Raw genomic sequence first — 12,107 nt, 5'->3', positions numbered from 1 at the left:
AAATGGCCTAATCAAATAAAGATCTATCGGAGAATATAATTTACAAAATATGCCAAACATTCGCCCTGACAAAAGGTGGCAATTACACAAAAAAACAGAGAACCATGAACTCAATTCAATCGCATAGGGAGTATGTTCGAGTTCCGAATCAAAAGCAACCCCACTCTTTTCCCATTGTTGCGGATATATTTTTCAGCCGCCATTTCTGATCGACAGCTGTCATGAATGACAATTGGATTGCAGCAGCAGAAATTCTGAAGTTGCTGCCTCTGTTTCACTGCTGCATCGAATTCGGATTCTTATAAAATATGCAATAAAAATATGAGACCCCATAATGATTGCCAGTATTTATAGATTTCGACCATTTCTGCGGCTGCTGCTGCGGCGAGGTCATCAAAACGAAAACAACCAAATCGACATGGAAATTGAAACAATGGCAAGGCGAGTAGCAATCGATGCCAAAGGGGCGTAGCGGTTTTTAAACGGGGGTGGGGTTCTACTACAGAGTGGAGTGGTTCGAACTGAACAGAATTGAACCAAAGTGGAGTGGTTCTCGAGTAAAACGCAGAAATGCGGTTGCTTTTTTGTGGGTCGTCTCGGGATAATTTGAGAGTGGGAAGAACGGGATGGGGTGCTAAAGCTTAGGGAACTAAAATTTTGTTAATTTTTTTGTTTTTGTTAATTTTTTAAAATTATATATTGGTATTAAATATGTTAGGAGCTACTTTTAATTTAAAATGATTAAAAATTTTAGCAACTTTATTTTTATGACTTATTTCAAAAACGATGATTTATATATTTTCTAGAGGTTTAAAACATATGAGGTTTCATAACTAATATTATTTAGCTTAGTTTTAATAAAAAATCTACAAAGATAGAAGGATTCTTGTTAGATTATAGTGTAAGATAGTTATTAATCTTTTAGTTGATTTATTTTAAAATCACAAAGGAATCTATTCATTATTTTGACCTCATTTCTTATAATTTCTTTTAGGTATATAATTATTTTCGCTAAAAATTCACCTATTTTAAATGTCTCCTAATTATTTTCTTGTAGCTGATTTCTTGAGCCTAGCTGGCCCAACTTCTTTCTCAAAGGGCTGCCCTTCAAGAACCATATTTAGCATGTTTTCGTACGCACAACCGCATGTGGGAAAGGTTAAGGGAAAGGGGTCGAGAGCAGAGTGCAAAACCTTTAAATGCAATTATGGCCTGTGGCTCATGTGGGCTCAAGTGCGGCGAGGTCGTCACAAAACGCCAATGATATGCTCTCGAGTGTCTTTTGTTGTGGCTTAAATACATAAGCAGGGTAACTCCCCCTTTTTGTGTAGCCCACACCACCCCCTTAACACCCCTTTTCCACCTTTTTTTACAGCCTGCTTTAAATTGAGCGCGCCAAAAAAGTTGTAGCTGAGCTTTCCATTTGCTAATCGGGTGGTGCAGATGGGTGATATTTATTCTTTCGCCAGTGTGAGTGAGTATCTGTGTGTGCGGTGGTGTGGTGGTGTGCTTGTGTGTAAGTGTATGTGGCATATGCAACGCTCCACAATCGCATCATTTTGAGCAATTAAGTGTGTATTATCCGTCGCTGCGTCTGTCAAAGGGCCTTGAAAGCAACTTCAAAAACCGAATCCAGTCGCGGCATCGCAGTCGCTCCTGTTCCTGTTCCGCCACCGGAAGTACATTGAATGTGCCAGAGTGTGAGTGTGTGTATCGGTATATAATGTACACAGAAAAAAAAAAAAAAGACAAGCCATGCATTTTAAAACAAAATATTACAATTAAGCAAACTAAGATTGTTTTTGTCAGGATCAATAAAAATTATATTTTCTTTTTGAATTCTCTCTTTTCAATAATACTTTATTAAAGAGAGAAAAATGCAAGACTGCGAAAAAACTATTGTGAGTAAAAGCGAGAATTTAATGTTCAAAGTGTGAAATTTAAACAAATTTATTTCAGACACAAAACCCAAGAAACCAAGATTTTATAATTTTTCAAATTATCTAAGTGACATGGAAAGTATACAGTCGAAACTGATAAGAAATCACCTTAAAATCAGTATCCATTTATTGTATTATTGTGCCATAGGGTGCAAAATATTAGACTTTCTAATGCCAATATACGATTTATTTCTAACTAATAAAAAAATAATGACTAAAAATAAATGTTAAAGATATAAACGTTTAAGATATATAAATATTTTTGTTTTTTAGTATCTGGCAATTTTTACAGTGTACCATTGCCTCCTTCCCTCTCTCCAAATCCGTGCTTTTCATGCGCAAATTGTGCATTTAAGTCGACAATGGCGAGCCAACAAAAGCAACGGAATGGGATTCGAAGTACTCGTTATATGGGATATGGAATATAGGATATAGGATACGTTGTGTGCTCCTGCTTCAGATGCAGCCCAGCGTTGCAGAGTCCTTATTGTGATGCCTACTTTTACTTTTGTTCGGTGTGCAACTAACTGAAGGCGGTCTGGAGGCGTTTTGCTGTCAAGTCTACGAGTTGGGAACCCCTCATTGGTGTTGTTTTTAGTGGAATTCCTGCAAGCTGGTAAGTTTTTACAACATAAATGCATTTTTTAAATGTAATGCAAGTACTAGAACTCTGTTCATATGATTTTAGCAAACGAAGTATTAAGTTATATTTTTTGTTGGCTAGCAGGGTCCGTTTGATATTTTCCCAAATCCCAATTTTATAACAGTAGTGTGACATGAAAGTTTTCCACCTTTCCACTCTCACTCCATTACACATTTTTCATTCGCTTTATTGCCCTCTTGGGCTGTCACAAACAAGTGTGGCCAACCTGGGCCACGCCCATATCAACCCACATACGCCCACTTTTCTTTGGCTTTCCCCGCACAAATCGACAATGTCTCCTGGCCACGCTGGCCAATTTAAAATTCAATTTAATTTCAATTGATATTGGAAAATCTCTCAGCACCTCTACGTCCTTTTTTGCCAACTGAATAACCTATCCACACGCAGCGGGGAAGCCCCATTAACAGTTTTCAGAGTTTTTCGTTTTCCCAGTGTGGAAAACTCGCTCGGACTCTCGACAAAAGGTGAGAAACCAAAAGCAATTACATCACAGATTTCAGTTCTTTTCTCGAAAAGTTTGTTGATAATTGGAATGGGGCTTCTTCGGGCAGCAGAGAACCAGACAGAATCCAAAGTGGGTGGCTGGAGCCATAAATTATGCACAGGACATGAAAGACAGCAACCTGAACGGCAACAATAACAATCCCCGGGAAAGACCCACACAAAACCCAACCCAACCCTCACTAATTGCCCCAAGGTTGGTCCTCAAAGTATCCGGCACAGATTGTTTTCCTAGCAACGCCGTCGCCTCGGGTTGTGAAAGATTTCCTACACGTTTCGACCATCTCATAAATAAAGGCAAAATTTCATTAAGACAAATTATTGTCTATCAATATGTTGCCACAACATGAACGGAATGGGCAGGACATTGCTCATTTGCCGACCACCCCCACCAGTTTGTATTTGTATGTTTACATAATAATATTTGCGGCTCATAATTGCATAAATTTTTAAAGTGAAACGCGTTTCAGGCTTGTGCAACCTGCAATCCCTCATTGTTCTGGCCCCCGATCCCTTACCTCAGCTACAGTTCGGATTGGTTTGCTTTGGTTTGGTATTACTCTCACAAAGGGTACTTTGCTGGTTAAATACATTTTAATAAATATTTTATTAATCATTTTAAATGAGGTGACTTAAAAAAGAGTTCAATATTCGCAGATTTTAATTGAATATTCATATTATTTGAGGCAGGACATATAAGTATATCATCAAATTCTTTCATAAGAGCTAGTTCTTTGTAACCTTTTAACCACTTAAGTTTGGTATAAAATTCAATACTAATACTAAATTTATAATCACTGATCAGAATTTTATTTTTCAAAATGGATTAACTTTAGAAAGTCTTCAGATATAAGAACGTTTATATTGTTTTGTACCTAATTCAATTTGGAAGAGCATTTCCAACAGCGACATCCAATATCTTCACAGGTTTGCTTGGTTATGGGTTAAATACGTAGAAATTAAATTAAATATGCCCGCGGGTAAGTTTCGCTGCAGGTTGCCCTTCCACAAACACAAAAGGGATTGGAACTAGGCCTAGGCTTTAAATCCAATTATGATGATATCCAGGGGGAGTTTCCCAGGCAGGTGAGTGTGTGTTTAAGACACGTGCATGAATCGAGCGAGTATTGCAGCATTAGGCTTATAGATAACATAACCTAGAAGAAAACTAATTGTTTATCCAGCCCAAAAGATAACTTTCCCATCAAAAGTGAGAGTGCGCCCTTTTGCTGCGACACTTGACTTCTTCCTAATTGTTATGACCGCATAAATTTCAATTTATTTCTTTTTCACTATGCGGTTGTCGCAGAGTTCATCGATTTTATCGGTTTCTTCTTCAAAGGAAGCTGCGCCAAGTCTTCATTTCGGAGCTCTTGAGAAACTCATCATCCATCGTCTAGAACAAATCGAGTGTGAAATTCGATAAGTGGCTGGGATTGTCTGAGTGCCAGACGAACACAAACCGCCACTTGAAATCGGGAATTTTGTTTACGAACAACCAAAATTGACAAATACGAAACATTTATGCGTGAATTATGAATTACGCTCCAATTTTTGTGACTTTTACGATGGCAACTCAAATTAGTTTCGTGTTTCTCAAATAAAATGAGGTCGGTTAACTCTTAATTCCTTTTTGCTGTCCTCAACAGTTTCTTTGATTTTTTTTCATATTCAATAGGAATTAAAATCTTAAATAATTTATATAATTTATATTTATGACAATCTACAGAAAATTTATTATATGCAAATATTAAATTTATAAAAATGACATTACCCAAGGTTTGTTCCCCGCCCAATTTCATCATTCTTCAGCCATTCCCCGCTAAATAAAATGATTTACATGAAATTCCCATTTTCCCAGGGCCAACCACTTGACTTATGACTGCCCGAGCACCACCCCCAGCTCCCTGGGTTGACTAAATCGCTACTAAGTATTATACTATATAGATTATATGGCGGGGCTACGCACACACACGAATACAAGGGTGCTTGGGAGTAGAGCACACACTAAAGACACTAAGCACGACAAAAAGACATTAAACACGACAACGAAATAAAAAAACATTGAAGTTCCTTATCAGCATTTCCGCTTTTCGTGACCAATGTCTTGGAGTGTGCACACATATTTGGTAATACCCATAGTCTGTAATTGTATTGGTTCCAGTGTGCCTGTGTGCGTTGTCGGAATATCAGTTTCGCACACTCTACGGATCTCAGTTGGCATGCAAAGGTTATAGAAATGGAAAAGTCGAAAGGCTGGCGAGGTCGGGGGTCGTTCTCCCCCCTTTAGTTCCCCGCCCCTTTGGCCAGTCTTAATTTCTGGACATGCTCTTGGCCACACTGGTTATCCTCCATTATTCATAAATATGCAAATGCCAGGGCGTAATAAATTCCAGATGCATGGCCAACGGCTGCGGGTCAATTTCGAGCTCACGCTCATGGGCTTTACCTTCGCACAGAGAAGAACCGCTGCTGCTTAAATTTTTTTAAAACTCAAGGATTCTATTAGGGAAACCAAGGAATTGTCCCCAAGTTGTGTTCCAGAATATAAACCTACAAGAAGATAAAGATTATTTACCTGTCCTTACCTACTATAATCACTATAGTTTTAGTTGAAATTTAATTGAATTCTAAAGGAAAAGGTTAGTTAATATCTGATATGATCTTTAGAGAGCAGAAATTGGATTTTGAGGCTTTACCTTCGCCCAGAAAGAAACAGAATTGTGCTTAAACTTAAGTTCTTTGAAAAAAACTATAGATAAGATAAGAATTTTTACCTGATTCGGGAATTAGGTTTAAATAAAGTACTATTGATATATGAAACAAAATGTTTAGTATCATAAAATGCCCAGAATGATCTTTAGAGATTAGAAGATAGTTATGATTCTAATTTTCATATAATATATGACAACCTTAGTAAGGTAATCAATGCTATTTAACATCGTAAACAATTATAAACACAATATAATTTTTTCCTCTGCATCCTCGCCAGCAATTTGGGCTGCAAGTGGTTAAGTCGTCGTGTGGTTCAGTGGCTGCGTGGTTTAGTCGAGCGGTTGGGTGGTGCTCGGCCTGTTTAGCACTCAATCTGAGGCGGCTCCTCCGAACCACTGGCATATGCCACATTACCTCCGCAGCAAATTAAATGGTCTCGCATTTGGCCCAGCCAGCTCAGTTCTGTTCGGGCTGGTCTGTTCCGTTCTTGGATTCTCGTTAGGGGCGGTTGCATGTGGTGGGCGGTGCCCCTTTTACACACACTCTCGCTCCCTTTCTGTGTGTAATCTGTGGAAACCACACACATGCACACGCCACAGGACAGAAGTCGGAGGACAAAAGTCCAGGATAGATATGTTCGACTCTGAGATGCGGGCGTGACTCACGAGTGGGAAATGTAATTGAAATGTTGACCGATTTGCCAGGGTGCTTAGGAGGAGATTATTAAGGCGGATTAGTCATCTCGTATGCAGACGCCGGAATATATTTGTGTGAAATCTTTTTTAAAATCTTATCCAATTATGATTTATACAACAAATTTGTAACCAGTCAAACATCGCAATAAATCGGAAATGATGTCACACAAAATCAGGCGTCTGGTTATAACATATTTTTGAGTTCTTAGAATTTACTAATAACCTTGGGATAAACCCCTGTTAAGTATGACTGCTTCCGCCAAAAATTAAGATAAGGACAGGAAACTGCTTTTATATGTTAGCTTTTAAGAACTATTTCAATTTTTGTTTAAAAAATGTTTTAAGGATTAGATTTATGTTATTAAATCATTGCTGTTTTATCTAACTCTCCTTTCTTTCAGATTCCGGACTCACACTCCGCTCACGACTTCATATCTTCAACCTCTCGGAGGTCCTGGGAAATAGTTTCTAGCTAGGGCTTCCCAGGATGATTGTTCCCGGTTGGACTTGGATTTAAAACAACATAAATCATACATTTTTGCACTGGCGAAGGGACAACCCAGGTCCCCCGAAGCACCCCAAAAACCCCCCAGCCACCACCCCCTGAAAACGGACTCCGTATAATGCGCACAATCGCAGCCAGGACACGAAATCGGAAGGAAAGGAAGTCCTAATGTGTGGGGAGTCAGTCAGTCAGTCAGATGGGGGGAAATCAAAGGACGAAAGTCGGGAGCGGGAACGGGAACGAGAACTGTTTGCGCAGCACAAAAATGAGTTTTCTTTTCGTGTCCTGCCAGTTGGACCTTTGTGAGGATGGCAGGACACAGCCATCGCCATCGTTACTTCTTCGGGACTTGAGCTTGAGTTTTCCTGGGCAAACAAGCGTATAAATTGAGTTATAATTTGCTCAGCTCCGGATGTTGGCTTCTCTGTTATTTAAATGAATCCTCCTGATTTTCTGATAAGTCCTCAGACATGTGGCAATTGGTTGTTATCCTTTCTGGTCGTTTGCCTCTTGATTTTCGGGGGTTTCCCTTCGCCGCAATCATTTCAAGCATATTTGCTACGGACTTCAAGGGTTCCACAAAGGCAAAAGAACGGAAGGAAAACTATGATTGGTTTAGAGGCAATTGGTCATGGTCGTAATTTCTTGAAGAACGAAGGATAAACGGATGTGTGGTTGGTGTTTGACTACAGGGTTTAAGCCGGGAGTTGATTTCAGGGCACTTGGGATTTCAAAGGAATTCGTTTTGATAATTGTACTTCACAAGCTTGCCTCTAATTACCCAGCAAATACAACCAGATTTTCGTGCTTCAGAGATTCGTTTTTTTCTCTGCTTACAATGTTGCAACATTTCCTTTTCGGCTGTACTTAATTGTTTGCAAAAATATTGTTTTTAAGAATTAAGGCAGGCAGAACTAATACATTTTAATTAAGCCAATTTTCAGGCAGAAGGGGTGAAAGAGGGGCTTTATCAGTGGGGAGAAGGCCACTCAAAACGGCAGCCACCCCACCACCACCCCCTCGATTAAAATGCGTACAATAAAATTGTGATTTCTTTTCGAGAATTTTTATTTGTACTTTTATTTTCATATACCTTTCTCACATTTTTTTTTTATTGTAGCATTCTTAATGCTTGAAATGGCAAAATGGCAGTTTACGCTTGGTTCACATTTTGTCCTGTTGCTGGCAGAAAATCCAGCCCCTTTCCCCATTTTCCCCCTGGCTTGCCACATTGAGTGGCACTCTCGAGCATGTCTTTACATCTCTTTACGCTTGGCTATGGCCGCCAAAAGGGGGAGATTGAAAAGTCAGTGGAAAAAGGGGGAGGTGGGGGAAACAAACTCGCTGGAAAATGGCGTCCTCAGATATAATTGCGTTATTACTTTCAATACAAATACATCACACCACTATCATCGAGTGCTCAACACATGTTATGGTCTCTGATTTATGTTGCAATTGAATTGGTTTATGTTGCTGATAAAATTCCCAAGATAAGCCCAGACGAAGAGCAGACTCCGCGGAACCCTTCCAAATCGTACAACACACATTGTATCTTTCGTATTGTGGCTGCCTTGCGTATTTATAGACATTTATCAGCAATCCCAACAGAACCGTTCCCGAAGTACCCACAACAAACAAACAACTTAACATCTCAAACTTTGGTCTTGTCTGCCCTGCCATTCAGATCACTTCAGTTCTCTGTCTCTGTATCTGTATCTGCATCTGCATCTGTATCTGTTGTTATGCACCCGCATGGATCTTTTGGATCGCGTCTGAAAATCGATCTGCGAGTCGCAGGCAGAATGCGCAAAAATGCGAAAAAGTCACGTAGTAAGCGAAACAGACAAACCATATAGACAACGATTTACGAGAATATATCGGAGCAGGAAAAAAAGCAGGGAACATAGCAGGTCCCGAGGGGTTGGAGGTGCACGTGGCATTGATCTGGGCAAGTAGGTGGGTGCGAAAGCCCAAGAAATGAGTCCACTTCAGGCTGCACTGTGGGAAATCGGAAATCGGTAGGTGGTGGAGAAGGTAATTATAATTTATTAATAAAATGAAGAAGAATCTATCAGGAAAGATGGACATACAATCAAATCAGATATTTTGTTCAATATTATAATAGATTATAGATAATAGATTAAACAAAACCATTGTATGTTGTAATTATTTTACATACTATTTGTATATATTGGGTGGGCAAGAAAGTCATGTCGTTTTTTTTAGTAATCGTTTTTAATCTAATTTATTTACGACTAATCGAGCACCAGGGTCACACTTTTTAGTATCGTTTTAAAGCTTATTGTCTTAGGTACTATCGACGAAAATTTGGTAATTATTCGATAACATTTGTGGAAGCTATAGCAAATTAAACATGGAGGACCAAAGTGAGCATTTTCGGCATATTTTGCTTTTTTACTTCCGAAAAGGAAAAAAAGCGGTCGAAGCTCGCGAAAAATTGTGCGAAGTGTATGGTAAAGATGCCATGAGTGATCGCCAATGTCAGCGCTGGTTTGCCAAATTCAGGCTTGGAGATTTTGGAGTTAAAGACGCCCCACGTTCTGGTCGACCATCGGCCGTTTTTGACGAACAAATTCAGGCTTTGCTGGATGAAAACCGGCGCTATTCAACGCGGGAGATGTCAGAGAAGCTCAGTGTGTCGCATACAACGGTTGAAAACCATTTGAAGAAACTTGGCTACGTAAGCAAGCTCGATGTTTGGGTTCCGCATAACTTAAAGGAAATTCACCTAACTAAGCGTATCAACATCTGCTATTCTCTGCTGCAACGGATTAAAAACGATCCTTTTTTGAAGCGGATCATTACTGGCGACGAAAAGTGGGTTGTTTACAATAATGTCCAACGAAAAAGATCATGGAGCAAGAAAGATGAGCCAGCCCAAGCCACATCAAAGGCCGATATCCATCAGAGGAAAGTTATGCTGTCTGTTTGGTGGAATTGGAAGGGTGTAGTGCACTTTGAGCTGCTGGGACGGAATGAAACCATCAATTCAGATGTGTACTGTCGCCAGCTATCCAATTTGGCGGAAAAAATTAAAGAAAAGGAGCCGGCACTAGCTAATCGCAAGGGTATAGTCTTTCACCATGACAACGCTAGGCCCCACACATCTTTGGTCACTCGGCAAAAATTAACGGAGCTGAATTGGGAAGTGCTACCACATCCACCTTATAGTCCGGACTTAGCACCTTCAGATTACCATTTGTTTCGCTCTCTTCAAAACTCTTTGAATGGTAAAAACTTTGATTCAGATGAGGCTGTCGAAAACCACTTGTCTCGATTCTTTGCTGGAAAAGACCAAAAGTTCTTCGAGCGCGGAATTATGCAGCTGCCCGAGAGATGGTCATTAGTGGTCGAACAAAACGGCCAATACATAATTGATTAATTATAAGTCCTGATATAAATAAATCATCTTTGAAAATATTGAAAAAAAACGACATGACTTTCTTGCCAACCCAATAGCATTGGTACAATGTTTAGGGATCATTGATGGGTAGGGATATTTAAGATGTGTTATAATAGTGTTGTATAGAAATATTTTCATTATGTATTCCTTTTATTTTAAAAATAGCTAGAAGTAGAGGTCGTGTCCACCAAATCTTTAAAGTTTGTATAAAATTTTCCACTCTTTCTCAGGCATAGATAGTATAATTTCTAAATATTAAAGAACCTTAGGTTTAGGTTGTAAGAGATTTTCATATCCCCTCTATGCCAGTGTAGGCTTAGTACCAAATGGGCAATTAAAGTGTCACAAGTTCGGGACATGCAATATTTCATGACGCAATGCCTAAGATTATGAATATAAATGCAAATTAGTCTTGGGCTCACTCCAGCTCCTACTTCCCCCCAACCCCCACTCATTTCCGCACCCTTCCCGTTTACCCCAGGTGGGTTGCTTCCACCTGTCTGTTGTGGTCAGCGGTTAGAGAGGGATAAAAGAGGACTCGAGGGGTTAGTTAGAAAGCGGGAGCGTGACAATCATTAAAAGTCAACCGACGACGACGACAACGTTGAAACGTCCGACGTTGAACAATCACTGAAAATGACTAACGGTAACCACGATAGCTCACATCCGGACCAAAAGTCCTGGCCTGAATATACGTACACATGAAAACACATACCAAAAAAAAAGGCGGCCAAGAAAAGCTTTTGGGCCCGTGCACGTTGAAAGAAAATTACGCTCTTATCTCGCTTCCTGTCGTGACACAATTTTCTATCATAGAAGCCACTCGAGGACTCGACTTGATGTTGTTCCTTTGGCGGCCTTTGTTGTTTTGCTTTTGTTGTTGTTGTTTTTGTGGCCCCCAGGTCAAATACATAAAGTTATTATTGCTTTTACTATTTTGGAGCGGGGGATAAAAGTAATGATAAATGTTCCGCGCTCACGTTTTCCAACTCGCGGTTTTTGGTTTTGCGGAGGCAGCAAAGTCATAATTTAGGCGTACACTAATTTTCGGGAAAGTGTCATGTAAGTACTTGGTACAAATATGCTTAGTAAGCCAAAGATCAATGGATAATTTCAACAAAAATTGCATATATTTATTAAAATCGAACAAATCTAGAGACTTAAGAGTGGTAAGTGAGGAGATAATAAGGTATTATATATTTAGGTTTGTGTTTAGGTAAAGCAAAGTATGTGTTATTTCTGAACGCTATATATAAATATATAAAAACTATATAAGGTTCTTAAGGGATCCTTAATAAATTTTCATTACTTTCATTTACATCAGGTGAGGTGTTTAATTTACTTGAGTGATTCCAGATCTCTCCTTACCTTCTCATTAACTATAACTCAATCTTAAGCCAACTAAAATCTAACTCCTTGGCTGTTTACCATTCCTAAATCTTAACCCACTAACTTTGTTTTCATAAGCCAAAAGTAATGGCCATTTAATGCATAATTTGACTGGCTAAGCACATGCAAGCGAAGGTAAAGGACTTTGGAATAAATAAATTCCCCGGATTAACAGGGGTGCCACAAGCTGAAATTTTCTATGAATTTCATAAATACTAATTAAGTGGGTCGTTCTGCCGCTCTCCAAGGGGTCAAAGAGCCCAGCTATCTCACT

At 39.3% G+C, this 12,107-nt stretch overlaps 1 protein-coding gene across 1 annotated transcript; it reads left to right on the top strand.

Annotated features, from left to right (window-relative positions):
- The first annotated feature begins 2,716 nt into the window (after window positions 1-2,716).
- Window positions 2,717-2,904, top strand: LOC119546347. The gene is given in 2 exon segments (XM_037852557.1): window positions 2,717-2,807; window positions 2,810-2,904. Coding segments are annotated over 2 exon segments (186 nt in total).
- The last annotated feature ends 9,203 nt before the right edge of the window (window positions 2,905-12,107 follow it).

Source organism: Drosophila subpulchrella, chromosome 2L (assembly GCF_014743375.2).
Source record: "Drosophila subpulchrella strain 33 F10 #4 breed RU33 chromosome 2L, RU_Dsub_v1.1 Primary Assembly, whole genome shotgun sequence".
Classification (NCBI taxonomy): Eukaryota; Metazoa; Arthropoda; class Insecta; order Diptera; family Drosophilidae; genus Drosophila; species Drosophila subpulchrella.
The sequence above is the reverse complement of the archived record's forward strand: the minus strand, read 5'-3'. Positions and strand labels throughout refer to the sequence as shown.